The 15,448-nt window shown below is 42.1% G+C and overlaps 1 protein-coding gene across 8 annotated transcripts in view; it reads right to left on the bottom strand.

Annotated features, from left to right (window-relative positions):
* Positions 1–15,448, bottom strand: part of PRKAG2 (protein kinase AMP-activated non-catalytic subunit gamma 2) — a 354,869-nt gene that overhangs the window by 28,356 nt on the left and 311,065 nt on the right. For all 8 annotated transcript variants that reach the window (XM_075587891.1, XM_075587892.1, XM_075587896.1 and 5 more), the window contains one exon: positions 7,020–7,129. In XM_075587891.1, coding sequence (XP_075444006.1) covers positions 7,020–7,129 — 110 coding nt within the window. The remainder of the gene's footprint in view (positions 1–7,019; positions 7,130–15,448) is intronic.

Raw genomic sequence — 15,448 nt, 5'->3', positions numbered from 1 at the left:
AGCCCGTACAGCCGAGATCCCCGGTGAGCTGCAGGGGAAAAGACGGGGGGCTTGTCTGGGCGTGTGGCCATGACATCACCCAGCAGGTTCGCCCCCATTGGCTGAACTGCCGGGGGCGTGGCCGGTGCTCCATCTAAGTTGTGAGCACAGATTTCCTGCCTTCAGAGAAATCTGTTCACACAACGAGGCAGGCAAGGTGGGTAACGGGCCCGGCCCCATTGAGGGGTGGCTCTTGTCCCAGCGCAGCAGGCAGCGGGGACCTAGCCGTAGGCTGAAGATGTATAGTCCTCTCGCTATTTCATATTTTCACCTCAACACAACAGCTGCTATGTCACATGTCACTTTCCTCCTAATGGGACTCCACACGCTTCACAAACATAGCGTGCTGGAATTTTACAAACAGTCCCAGCCCAGACGAGCTCACAAAGCATGTTTTCGTGTCTGAGGCACAGGGAGATAACATGTCTTGCCCAAGGTCACAAGGAGCCGAGACAGGGATTTGAACCACTCCCCAGATTCATTGTTTGCAAAGTTAATGCCTTCCCTCCCGAGTTACTCCTTTAGCCCTCATTTTCACTGCATGCTCCCTCACCGGATCGAATGTATTTTCTTAAGTAGCTGGCATAATTAGTAACATTTTAAGTTAGAGTGAAACTATTTCAATGAGAGAACATTTCTGCAGCACACACACGAGTCACCGTATTGAAGGGAAATGTCAACACAGACAGGAAAAACTTAATATAAACTGAAATGCAAACATTTGGAATAAGGGATACAGGTCACATGATCCTCTATAAAAGTATTCTACACATTTACTAGATTTGACGAAATTCTACGCGACAATAACTATTTGCATGACACTGTTGTAACATGCCTGAAGTAAGGATTGCAGTGGTCCTGAAAGTTTGGACTCTTAAATCTTTCAGTTAGCCTTTAAAGGTTTCATTTCGCCCGTTTATTACAAAAGCCGTATTTGCTGTCTACTCTACAGGCTAACATGGTACCCTCCTCTTAAGCATTGGCAGTAAAAGCGAATTCCTTCAATTTCTTCTACAAATTAACTACTTGTGTATGGGGGCAAATATCATTATTTGCCCCCAGGCAAAGCAAGATACAGCATTTCAGAGACGCAGTTATCCTGTTTGCACCTCGGAGCCAAAATTCTTGTCTAGGGGCTTCATTTTATGGCTTTGGAACATATTACAACCCACCAGAGAGATCAATCCCCCAGAAGAAGCCATTACAAGGCGCAATGTATTAGGGAAGAAAGTGAGAAGCGGACTATATTCCACCACCGACTGGCAGCCTTCCTTCAGTACATTAAACAATGGCAAGCAGGATATATAACTGCCACTGTGAAAGATGACCTGCCACCAGAGGACAGAAGCACCTGAGAGCAGCAGTGGGGAACAGCAGTGCCCCAGATCAACAATCATTGCAAACCAAGGAGTACCCAGTCTGCAGCAGTGCTATCATCTTAGAAGGTCCACTGATCCACACAGCTGTTCCCAGAGGGAGCGAGACTAGAATCAGAGAGAAAGAATGCCAGAGATTGAACCAATATCAAGGTGGGAAAGCTACTCTGCCTGTACTTATATAAATGTGAGTGTATCATATCTTCTAGGAGTCAACACTTTCTCAGCCAGGATGCTGCAGAACTCTGGTGTGCTGCAATCTTGAGGCTACTCAGCCTGACAACCCATGCTGCAACCTGCCTCTCGACTCTCAGCCTGGCACAGGAGAGAGACGAGCCTCTTCATCGACAGATGCAGTTGCTGGGCAGCTGACACATTTGAGGTGTGTGGGAAGGGGGGTGGGAAAAGTGAAGGAGGGTTGTGTGCGAGGAGAAGGCGGTTAGTGCTTTGAGTGGGGTGATTGCGGTATTTTTGATTAAGAAAGAGGGTGATTGTGGTGTGAACAGGGGGTATAAATGTGAAATATTATCCAATGCGGTCTCATAAGGGGAAAAATAAATTCCTTTCCAACTCCAAATTCTGGCAATCAGATTACTCCCTGTATCAACATCCTTCCCAGGTTTACTTATTTGGTATATCCCTGTATACCTTTCCAAAAAGATGTCCAACCTTTATGTGAAGGTATCTATTGTATCTGCCATCACAGTCTCCATGGATAATAAATTCCATATTGAAACTGTCCTTTCTGTAAAGAATCCTTTCCTTTGTTGCCAGTGAAATAGATTTTCCTCCAACCTTAAGGGATGGCTCTATGTCATTAGTACTGCCCCTGGGGTGAAGTTGTTTTGAAAGCTGTTCCTATACAAATATTTGTATATAGTTATCAATGCCTTTTTAGACATCTCTTTTCTAATGTAAAAGAATCTAAATGAGCTAGCCTCTCCTCGTAAATCAGATTATTCACCCCCTTTATTAATGTGGTGGCTCTTCTCTGCAGTCTCTAATTCAATGTGAGAGAGAGAGAGAGAGAATGTGCAGGTAAGAGGTGGGAGAGTTTGGTGGGGGTGTGCACTTTAAAAAAAGAGGGCCAGTGTGTTGTGTGTACGTGAGGAGCACAGTCTATACAGCAGGGATGCCCTGACGTTTTACAAATCCTTCAGGGGTTGATAACCTCCGTTCTACAGAATACACTTCACTATATAGGTCTTTTTTCTTCTATTCCAGGAGTACCCTGTTACCTTGCGAAGATGACATTGCTATAGGAACCTTGGGACTTGAAATGACAGCTGTACCTGGATTTACTAACAAGAACTTTATTTCATATAGCTCTTTTCTCCCAATGGGACTCAAAGCACTTCGAATGTAGCACGCAGAACACAATTATTTATTTATTTTACAGACAGTCTCCTCCCCGTAGAGTTTACAATCTATTTTTTGGTGCCGAGGCACAGTGAGAGAATGTGATTTGACAAGGTCACAAGGAGCCGACACCAGGAATTGAACCCGGTTCCCCTGATTCAAACTCTGTGTCATTGCCTTTACTCCCCGAGACACCCATCCTCGGGGCCTAATTTTGTAGGACTATACAGTGGACTGTTTTTTTAATCTCACTTTGAAATCTGTGCTCCTACATTTATTTTATATTATGAATTACGTAATAATTGTAATTATTCACTAAAACATCACTGTGAATGAAATATAGGGCTATGGTGAATGCCTATATCCTTGTTGATGGTGCTCCACGGCCTTAAACTTAATGTCTAAAACCGAGCTCCTATTATGTCTCCCTAAATTTGACCTACTTTTTCTTTTTACATCGCAGGAAACGGTACTACTATCTATCCTGTCGCCAAAAGCACGTTGCCTAGGAGTGATATTTGACCCTTTCCCATTTCTTTTCACGGTATGGCCAAAATCCACCCTTTCCTCTGTCAATCTACTGCTATAACTCTAATGCATGCCCATATCCTCTCCCACCTGGATTACTGTAACTTACTGCTAACAGGCCTCCCTGCCTCACAACTTTCACCTTTGCAAATCAAATCAAAAATTCTGCATCTACAATAATTTCACTCAAAATAATCTCTGCTCACCTCTTTAAATCCCTCTCCTGGTTTCCCATCAAATTTCAGATCACCCACACAGTTCTTCTTAATTTCAAGACTCTCCACCCATCTGCTCTTTCCTACATATCAGCTTTGATCTACCCCCCCCTCTCCCCCTCACATGTGGAACTCCCTCACACAATATACACCAAGCACCTTCTCTCCAGACCTTTAAGTCAAACTCAAAACTCACCTCTTACATGAAACATTCAATAGCCTTGAATCATGGCTCCTGTGCCACACCCAGTCAGTCACTCATACCACCCATTGTGGCCAAGCCCTGAAGTCTACTGCCCTTATTCCCTCACCTGTGTCTGCAAGTCTCCCAACATACCCTTTAGGCCTGGGACATAGTAGGGTGAGCCCTGTATCTGTCATCAGCGCAGCTTTAGCAGCTGCTTCCGCATGCGTGCGGAGGCTCAGGTATTTTGGCGAGACAGGCAAATTTAAAATTTGCCGCTCAGGGAAGCGGAAGAGCGGTCACGTGACCGCTCACATCCAATGGGAGCGAGGGACTAGCCCTGCCTCCCGCCCCGCTTATGCACCGCCCCCAAAGCGCACTCACTGCCTCGCCTGCCAGGACACAAAAAAGCTCCAGTTTGAGCAGGCGAGGCAGAGCAGGAGGGCTGATCAGCGCGGCCCGAGGCACCATGCCCGAGGCCTTAGATTGTAAGCTCCCTGGGAAAGGGATTTCCTTTCCTACGTTCCAACTTTGTTGCACTTATTGTATTACAATTCCCTGTACTGTATTGTCTCTTTGTAAAGTACCAAGTACAGCTGCGGGTGCTATATAAAGATATACATATGTATATATTTTCATTTTGATAGAATAGTTTGTGCAACAACTATGTTTCACAAACCAACCAGCAGGAAGCTGGTTTCCTGCAATGATTTGAGAACCAGAGGATGTACACATGCTGGGTACTGAACGGTTCCCAAGCACAAGCCATTGTTTGACGTAAGCAGTAAAACAAAAACAAAAACCACGAAATAACTAGACTATTTATAATGTGCTTTGAGTCAACTTCTAACAGCAGATTAGGGTCTACAGTATTGCTCCCAAATATGAGAAAATGTCTGAAAGAGACTGAGTGAGCAAGGCAATAGTACACAAAATTGCTATGTTGTGTCATTAGCAAAAATAGTTCTACTTGACCTGAATATCTCAATCCTACAGTACATGGCCTGGGATGTTCTGCTCTGGTGTTTCCTCTCTGGGGACATGGGAAGCTGCCCCTGCTCTATGGGAAACTTCGAAGCCATGCCCTTAATTTTCTTCTTTCTACATCAGCCAATACGGTTTCCCGCATTAATGACTGCCTCCGGCACTTAGTTCTTCTCAACTGCTTATCATTGATTTTCTCATGATTTTCCACCATAAATATTTGTATTTTTGTCAAGACGCCGTCCTATCTAGCCAAGCTATATTCACGCATCGATAGGCCTGCTACACATTGATTTGCAATACATTGCTGGACTCGAACACTTGGGAGGTTGATATGCACTTAAAAAAGATTATAGTTGATCTTTTAGTTTCATTATCTAATGTAGCACATTGTCTTAAAAAATGATTTTTGACAAAGATTTACAAGAGGCACTGCAAAGATATACCCACTATTTATTTTTCCCAAATTATGTACAAGTTCAAACTCAAGTATTAATTATATGGTTAATGAAAAAGATCACGTTTCCTTAAATACACATGACCTACTTTTACAAGCTTTGGGGTCTTTGGCTGCCATGGCATAAAACTTCACATTCCAGAGTGAGCTCCTTTCTGACTTGAGCCCTCCCAGACACCCCTGTTTATATCGATGACTCGCACCAATATTCCATTGTATAAAGCACATATGGCCATTTCCCCACTTCTCCCCCCAATATATCCCTCCTTGTTTCGTTTTGCGTTTCTCTATACTGCTTTGAACTGAGGCATGCCAATCATATAGTACCTTCAACAACTTACTCATTTTGTTTAATGGTTTAATTAAACACACACACACACACACACACTTCAACATCATTTAAAACAGTGACATTTCTAGCTAATGTCATTGGTTTTAGCCTTCATAAAAACAAAATTGAATGTATATACAGTTATTTGGCTCTCTCTCCCCCTAGTTATATACATTTGTGACCTTTCCTATCATTCATCGCCAGCCTAGGTAACCTCACAACGTGTGTGTGTAAATAAAGAATTCATACTGTATGGCAGGGGTTCTCAACTCCAGTCACCCCCCCACCCAACCGGTCAGGTTTTCAGGATATCCCTGCTTCAGCACAGGCTCAATCAGTCTGGGGAGCGGAGTTGAGCACCCCTCTTGTATATAGTGCCCAACCATCATATATCCAATATATGCAACTGATTAAATTTTTTTTACGTATGTGTGTTTTTGGATGTGTTCCGACTGCTGGTGTGACAGCGTGCTTGTGGTGTGTGATTGTTTGATTGTTTGGTTGTTTTCTGAACCTAGAGTGGCTGGTTTGAAAAGCTCTTGTATTTTTCGGATTTATTTTGTGTATCAATTTGGAAGTGTGACATTTTTATCTAAAGTTCCTTATGTTGCTGCAACAAGCTCAGATAGTACTACTGCTTGGTACAGAAATGCTGTGACTTAGGCTGCGCTTATAGTGCCGGCGACCTCGCGGCAAAACAAATGTATTGCCGCCGTCGCACACGCTTATGGTAGAAGCGACGTGACGGATTGGTCGCGATCGCCGGAAGTCAAGTCAATTTGATTTTTCCAACGACATGTCACCGGCGCTATAAGCGCAGCCATAGGAGTGTACTTGCAGCATTTACTAGTAGGATAAATTGCGGTGACATACTTACAATAGAAATGTTGAAATTGTGCATAATAGGTGAAATGCACGCTCCTGTAGCAAAAAAAAATATCCATGTAATGTAATAGGTTTGTGAAATATAGGACAGCACTAGAGGGTTGCTTTGAATGTGTTTGTATGTTGGTTTGAATGTGTTTGTAGGTTGGTTTGAATGTGTTTGTAGGTTGGTTTGAATGTGTTTGTAGGTTGGTTTGAATGTGTTTGTAGGTTGGTTTGAATGTGCTTGTAGGTTGGTTTGAATGTGTTTGTAGGTTGGTTTGAATGCGTTTGTAGGTTGGTTTGAATGCGTTTGTAGATGTGTTTCTGTCACCGGGCTGTTCATAGCACGGTGACAGCTCAGAGTTCCATCACCATCTCCTACTTCTCTTGGTTGAACAATTAGCAAATAGCAACACTGGAGTAAGACGGTGTGCATGGTTTGTTTTACATATACTGTACATGTATTACACATGGATATGACATGGAGCAAAGATGCAGAGTAACCTCATTAACAATAAAGTGTATTTCAGGCTACTTATCTACTGAAGGCCTAATACTATCAAGACACACCATGTTCAGCATTAGAAGCACCTCAATCAGTTCTCATCTCACAGGCTTACAGATGCATTATCATTATAGCACACCATCAGTAAAAAAGGGTGTCAAAAACTGTACTTACTTGTAATGTAGTGTCAAATACAACAAGTTTTGAGCTGGTTGGAACAATGTCGTAACACTTGTGCGATTTCATGAAGCGCATGTAAATGTCACTCTCCGATTCTTCAACAGCTGAGAAAAAACATTAGCAACAGTATTTATTATTCAAGTAGTTAAGTGGACACATTTTATAATCTACGGTCATCCTTCAAAATTTCAGTCATGATACAATTGTGTTGACTATTAAAAGCAGATATCCTGCCAATTCGGGGGACTGATTTGAATGATTTTTCTCATTTTATCTTTTTTTTTAAATCTATAATGTAGTTTTGACTGTTATTGACTTAATAATAAATCAATCCTAAAACAAACCTAGGACTTCCCTAAAGGGAAGGAAACACCCGTATGCATCACGAACTGGGGGGACCTGGCCCTAAAATAAGTGCAAGTCTGCTACGTAGGTCCCCTGGGTTCTAATTCTGTAATAAACAACATCTATGGGAAAAGTAAAAAACTAGTATATGTAGGCAAAACTCAGTCATAACCAGAGAAAAATACGGTGCTAGGGTTGGGCAATACCGGTAGGATAGCAACACTGCGGTAACGCGATACTCCTACACCGTGATCCCAGCAGGCGGTATTACAGTCTGCCACTTGCGGGGGTCAGAGGTTCCACTTCCTCTCCCCTCCAGTCACTGCTGCACTTCTACATTAATAATGTGATGTATTTTTATAAGAATTACATTTCATAATAAATTACCGAAAACCGTTTTTGAAGCCTTTAGACGCTTTCTATTGGGGATTTATCCCGGGGAGTTTTTTTTGTTACTGCCCCACCATATGCTACTGTATATTACATAACAGCTGTTACTGGAGGCTTACAATGTATGCAGCTGCCATCTTAACAGATGTGACAACAATCTTCTAAAAAAGAAACAAACGTTTATACAAAACAGCTGTATTAAGAAAGCTTACTGATGGAAAAAAAAAAACACTTTAAACCACTTGTATTTCACATTCCCATAATTATAATACTTCAAAGAAATTAACAAAATGATCCCAAGATATTAGCAGAGTTAAAGTATCCCAAGAAATGTATTACAGACAGATTTATTTACATTTACTCTGTGGCAAGCACAAGTAGCCTATGCATTCAAGAAAGTCTAAGACACACACAAATCTGTCGTCTAATTGAAAGTTGCAATGCCTTCCCTGCAATTAAAACATACATACAGATAAAAGGTGTGCATAGGGCTGCATAGACCCCTTCCTATAGCATTAGGGATGCCAGGTGGCTTCTCCAAAAATACTGGACACCATGGTGAAAGGTGTGGCACGCTCGAGAGACACACACACACACACACACACACACACACACACACACTTCCCCGCTCCATGCCGTTTCCTCCTCTAGTTGGCCACACCTGCAGGCTTCTGACACCTCCTCCTGACTGGCTTCTCCTGGGTAATGTAGCCAACCAGGATGGAGGAAGCTGCCCCTAGCAGCAGCTCTGTTCTTTCCCTGCTTGGATAAACCCGCAGACCCCAAAGAGGTAATACCAGACACATACATGTGCAGCCGTATATTTTTTACTGGACAGTGTCCAAATACAGGACAGTCCGGTTCAATACTAGACACCCTACGTAGCATGTGCTGCAAGTGTTAAACGTTTCCATAGTGGGTCATGTATCCACAATCCTGTTTCAAATTAATTTTCTCTTCAGTTTAGAGATCATATTCTCTTCCTGGGACCAATGTGACTACTAGCAACATTTAATAACAGACATTTAAAAAACAAAAATTTACTGAAAGGACATAGTAAGTTAAATGAAAAAGAAAAGCCAAAAGGAAGAGGCAGAAGATGTATGAGAAGACAAGATGTTAAGCCAGCGTGGGGAAGAGCACAGTGCCATCTGTTGAGTAACGATCTGTCAGTGGTGAATTCCTCAAGGTTTCTCTGCTCCTCACCCACTTTTAAATCTCAGCGTCTACTCCTTGCTTTACTGATCTTTCTTCACAGCCCCAGATCATATGGATATAGCTGTCAAAGTTCAAGGACCGAGAGGTTTCAATAGAATATTGATAATATTAATACATGCGATGCCATGTCTATAAGGCGATTGATACGGAAAAGGAGCTAGCAGTCGTCTTCCAATGACGGGGAGCCGCTCCTAGCAAGTTACACTGTATATACCGTTACTGTTTGTGCAGTTGTGTAAAAAGGTAGATTTGTGGGGGTTCTAACTTCTCAAATTCTAACATATATCCTCCGATCTAATAAAGAACTTGGCTACCTATATGAAAATGTACCTTGTAACCTTCCACATGTACGTACAGTGCTCAATCACCACTGTACCATGAGCTAGTTAAAAATAGGAATATTTTCAATCATGTTATCGCACCATACAGTGCTCAAAGTCTATTGCTCAGAGCACTTCTGAATAAGAATATAACTGATTATCCTGCATCCCGCAGACACTTTCATAGATCCAATGCCTTAAAGTCAGTGAGTACAACGCCAAGTAAAAATCCCCCCCCCCCCCCATCTCTCTAAGCCCTAATCACTTACATTTAAAATCAATATAATAAATCAATTCTACTAGTTCTCTCTTGTCCTGGGTGGGGCTGAGACATTTGTATGTGCACGTCATACCAAATTCCACTAAAAATGCAGCCCTGTGCAGAATGCATTCTGCTCACCTGGTGAAGCTACAAGGAAACGCTGAGCATTTTCATAATTTTGCCAACACGCAGTGAATGACGAAGCATCAAAAACAGCTTGTGTTTGTGTCAATTCTGTTTAGACAGAGCTGACTTGCTGCTTTTCACAAGCGTTATTACACAGCAAGACAGATCCATATGCATTAACCAACGGAAAGAAAACAGGACTGCATTCTGTTAATATCTTCAATGCAGACTCTATGGGATAAAAATAAATAACCCCAGGCAACGTTTAAAGAAAATCTTAATAGCACAAGCTATTTTTGATTGTGTGTATAATTCATGTACATATCTATATTCGTTCAATACTTACTTTTATTTTTTTATATACGATCCCAACTACCTGCTAACTTCTTGGTATACATGAAAACATGCCGCACGATTCAAATTACATGAAGGCCTGCCCAAGAAAAAATTAAATTGATATAAAGTAAAAAGCTGGCACCCGATCTCCTACTTTAGACAATTATACCAGATTCCTTTACCACTGGGATTCTGCATCTCTATAAACTTAAATATGTTGATTTTTTGGGGGTTTTTCATCTGTCAAATTACCATATACAGTCATGGGAGGTCACCAAATATTCTGCAACAGCTCAATAAAAGATAGAGCCCGTTCAATGTGCCCCCCCCTAAAACATGGAAATTGTTTGCAACTTCCGTAGGTAAAAAAAAAAAAAAAACAAGTAGACAAGAGCCCTCCACCCCCAGGGGGAGGGGGGTGGGGGTGGGGAGAGGGCCCAACTGCAGTCCAGGTGGCTCAATCAGTGGTTCAGTCTTCAACTGAGCCAACGCAAGGATATCTTTAAAACGTGACCTGTTGGGGGTGGGGCAGGGTGTCTTGAAGACTGGAGTTGACGCCCCCCTGTAGTAAGAGACCCATCAGTCTGATCAAACATTATGTGACAACCTGACAAAGTTTAAAGCGGTCAACATTTATTAGTAAAAATCTTGGGCTTTGCGATAGATTGTCTGACTTAGAGTCTGTAAAAGTAACCAGGTTTTAGCCCACCTCCCCAGCAGTGCAAGATCTTTGTAACCATTTGTTACCAATGTTCCCAGCAGTTTGAGCTGTAAACTGTAATAGATAATGTTACTTTAGCTATGGCTTCAGTGCAAGCGGAGTGACTGGGGCTGTAGCCTAAGGCCTCGGGCATGGTCAGCGCTTAGGCGCGCTGGTGCTTACCAGTGAGCCCCTGCAGCCGCAATGAGAGCGGCTTTAGTAGGGGCTCGCGCACGCTTCCGCACGCTTGCGGAAGCGTAGGCCGTAGGAAAATTTTAAATTTTCCTGCTTGCCGGAGCGCAGGGCCGGCCACGTGAGCGGTTCGCCCAATGAGGGTGAACCAGCTCCGTGATGTCACTGGCCCGCCCCCCGACACAGGCCAGGGAAAGCACCCGCTTTCCCTCAGTCTCCGCAGGCAAGAAGGCACCCTGGCTGCAGCCTTAGAGACAGTGTGTCAATTTGTATGTCCACTGAATATCTTCTTTCAAAAAAGGAGCAATCCAAGCAATATCCAACATGTGTTTTTGTTTTGTTATTTTAAACACTTCTGTAGTATCAGATGATACTTACTACCATTTTTCATTTCAAAATCAACTCTTAATGCCATTTTAATGTTTTAATATATTGAGCAGGCTTTGATTGCTATAGCAGGTCTAGCACACAAGATAGGGAAAAGGGAGACCAAAAAGCGCACCAGCACAAACGGAGCAGGAAGAACCCAAGACAAAAAAATGATTAAAAGGGCACTTTAATGTGGCAAAAAGAAAAAGAACGCTGCGACGTTCGAAATGCATTGGATGGGTCTTTTGCCACATTAAAGTGCCCTTTTAATCATTTTTTTGTCTTGGGTTCTTCCTGCTCCGTTTGTGCTGGTGCGCTTTTTGGCCTCCCTTTTCCCTGTATTGCATTGAGTAGTTGCACAGCCTGCCTGCCTGCCCTACCAGGATGTGAGTATTTGCATATTTTTCAGGGGAACCTGCCAATGAGACTGATGGTGAGTGGGTTGCACCACACACCACCTGTCTTCAGGAGGATAGTACCCATTATATGACACAATAGGTACTATATCAATTGTTAGTACCCTGGTACAGTGGTCTGGCTTATTATCATTTTGAGATATACCTGCATTTGAGCGCTTCAGCTATTTTCCATACTAGCACACAAGATGCAAGATCAGCAGTGCAAGATCATTGTAACACTTTCCGGTTTATAATCATTTGTTGCCAATATTCACTGCAGTTTAAGCTGCAAACTAACAATAGATACGGTTGCCTTAGTAATATATGAATATATTGTAGCTGCTGAGTTACACTGACTGAAGGATTGATTAGAAACAAAAAGGCAGCCATTTAGTGAACCCTGGGAAGCAGGATCTTTGCTGATCGATCACGGGAGAACCAATCGATCGGCAGCTTAGGTAATTAGCTTTCAATAAAAAGGGAATCCAAGGCTGCCTATATTAAAATGAAAAAAAAAAAAAAAATCTCAAAACACTGTGCCCTGGAAGGAACACACATCTTGTATGTTCTACTTCAACATGCTTGTGTAGAAAACCAATGCATCAGAAAAAACAAGTCCTGTTTGAAATAATAAACTGCAGTTGGGATGAACTCCTTCCATATAAGCATATAGCATAACGAAGCCTTAATAGGGTTAGGGGACTAGTACCTAATGCCAGCGGCACCATAAATAAGTAGTACAGACCAAAGTCCCATTAATCAAAGGAGAAAGAAAGGGTACAGCGACCCATAAAGTGCACCCACTCAGTTTCTCCTGGAGTATCCAACATCAGAATTTTCTTAGGCGTGCAATCTCCCAGGTAAGCAGCAGGAACAGGTAGGAAAATAAGGCAGTGCAGTCCACCTTGATAAAGGGCATACTGCCCGAAACGCGTTGGTGGACCCCTGCTGCGGCTTAGGGGGGACCGTTTTGTCCACTTTTTTTTAATGTAACAATTAACTTTTTTTTGCTACAAACCGTGAGCCTCCTTCTGTTACCTCTGGCAGTGCACTGCCTTATTTTCCTACTTCAACGTGCACCTGGTATATTGGAATCATTTTCTTCATGTGCTTTCCTTCTGCTTTAATCTGAATTTGTTGAAGATAAATCATGTTAAACTGTTTACCTGCTCAACACTACAACAAGACTGTACAGTATTCATTTCCACTTCTCGGCAGAAATGCATTTGAAACAGTTGTGTTGATCTGCAAAGTTGCCAAGCAGGGTGTTGGTAGTGGGATGGAACACTAAACTAGGAAATCAAATGCATATGTTTTTAAAGGAGACTGTTGCTATTTATCTGATAGACGGCTCTGCCCAAAGCATGATCTGAATAACTCAATAAATGGATTGATTCAGCCGTAAAACGCAATGTCCTCCCTCCTGCTTTTGCTATATTCCAATGTTACAATACACAAGCTATTAAAACTTCCATCAAGAAATCTTTTAACCCCCAAATTTGAAAGCCCTGCAGCTGCTTCACCGCTTACTCTCGCATACCCCATTACATCTCCACTAGTGAGGTGATTATTCACATAACATGATATATTCCGTATACTAATTGAGCCCCCGAGCCATTCCCCCATTGAACTACCATTACAACCCCATGAATGTTACTTACATACACAAGACACGTTACTTGTGTATTATTATGAACACAAAACACATCAGGTTGCTGGAACATCTGAGGAGATACGAGGTTTAACTAAATTACCCTTACGCAAGAAAATACTGAAGTAATTCACTATGTATTTTTGTCACATTGGATGTAGCATTGGGCTTCTCTGTCTTTTGCTGTACTGTAAACATTTGGCCACGCTCAGTAGCTCTCCTTTTGAGATATATTATATATAATAAGTGATGTGGTGGGTTTTGGGGTCCTGAGCTTGCTGGGATTGGGGTCCTGAGCTTAGTGGCCCCTCCTCCCAGGGTTTAAGCTCACCCTACCCCACCCCATTTTTTAAGTAGCAGGATTTTTCATGTTCCTGTGTGGCCAGACCCACTGTGGTCATTCTCTCTCCAGTAACAGTAAATGAGAATTTTCAGTGTTCGTGTTAGGACCTGCTTACTGGTCATCCCTTGACGTGGCTCGCAGGCTTATAACTCTTTGGCCAAAGGGTTTAACTACATGACCCTTACTCAAGAGAATATTGAAGTAATTCACTATGTATTTTTGTCACAGTGGACGTAGCATTCGGATTTTCAGTATTTGTTCATACGAGGTTTACTTAAAGGATCTGGGGAGGTCAGATGGAGTAAATTTGAACCCTCCCCTCCAAAGGTCCCATGTATTCAGCGTCTGAGCCAACATAATAGCGACTATTCAAGAAAACCATATTAGCTGTATTGCTGTTTGAAGGGACCAATGAAACATCACTTGCTTTCAAAATACAGATTGCAAATCCTTTGCATTTCTGATCATGATCCCACTCTTTATTGTAGCATTGCAAAATATTCCGAAAACGTAGGGCTCCTTACGGAAAACTTCACATCATTTCTACATGGTAGGAATGGCTGCACTTTCGTCATTGGTGATTTCTCCGACAAAGCCACAGCATTCCCCTTTTATTGCGCCATGTTATAAATGGCACTTCGGCCTACATTTAAAACATTATCACGTGGCAGAGCGATGAGGGGTTATATGGGTAAGTGCGCATTTCATCAGAATTGTCTCAAGGTTACAGGTTAAATGTGTGGCAGGTACGGGACATTCAGCCCTCCTCCCAAGTCATTATTTGAGTGTTTATAGCATCTACTACCCCTTCAATAAAGTATTGTCTTGCAATTCTAGTCCATACAAGTTTTTTTGTATTTTTAAAGATCTAGCATGAATCTGCCACTACCAAATAAATGGTGCCTGAAGCAGTGAAGGGATTAAGAGGCAAACTGAAGGCATGAGACTTAAAATGCCAAAGGCAAAAGGTTCTCTCAGAAGTGTTGAGCCTGTAAACCTTGGATCCCTCTGATCACACTGCTTGATATTAGCAGAGCTCAGCATGGATTTTGTGACACGGATTACACTGGACTTTTATTTAAGCCCAAAAGAGAGTACAATCTGAATCGTGAAATGACAGATCAGCCACAGTGTGTACAGTACCTAAGATGTTCAACAAACACGGTCTGATTTAATATCTATTCCCATGTTTATTTATCTAGGTAGTGGTTTCCAAAATATTTTTCGTTAAGGAACCCTATGTGAAATTATGCAGAATCCCGACCCTCGCTAACAGCGAGTCTGAGATCAGATGCATTGTGAATTCTTCTGTATTTGGTACAATTGTCACATTACCTGAAAATGGCAGGAAGCCAGGAGAACCCAAGGCTGAGGAACCCCCGGTTTAAAAACACGGAGCTAGTTATTAGTTTCTGTGTTAACAGCCACAAGAAAGAAAACAAACGGTTATGTGAGAAACATTATGCTTTAAACCAGTGGTGCACAACAGCAAATTTCTGGCGGTCGCCAAAACATCATGAACAAAATAAAATATGAACGGATTAATAATAATAATAATAATAATAATAATAAATATATAAAAAAAAATAATCTTAAAAAGTACCATGTGTATGCATTTACATGCCAGCTTGCAGTATCATGTATATAGTCAGGGCAACGACACAGCTGTGCAACATGGGTTGCCTATACAGTATACAGATAACACCATTATAATAGGAAATGAAAGATTTGAAAATGCGCACTCGCGATAAACGCATGGGCACAATTTATACA

Source organism: Ascaphus truei, chromosome 2, assembly GCF_040206685.1.
Source record: "Ascaphus truei isolate aAscTru1 chromosome 2, aAscTru1.hap1, whole genome shotgun sequence".
NCBI classification, from domain to species: domain Eukaryota; kingdom Metazoa; phylum Chordata; class Amphibia; order Anura; family Ascaphidae; genus Ascaphus; species Ascaphus truei.
Note: the sequence above shows the minus strand (reverse complement) of the source record. Positions and strands in the feature narration are given on the sequence as shown.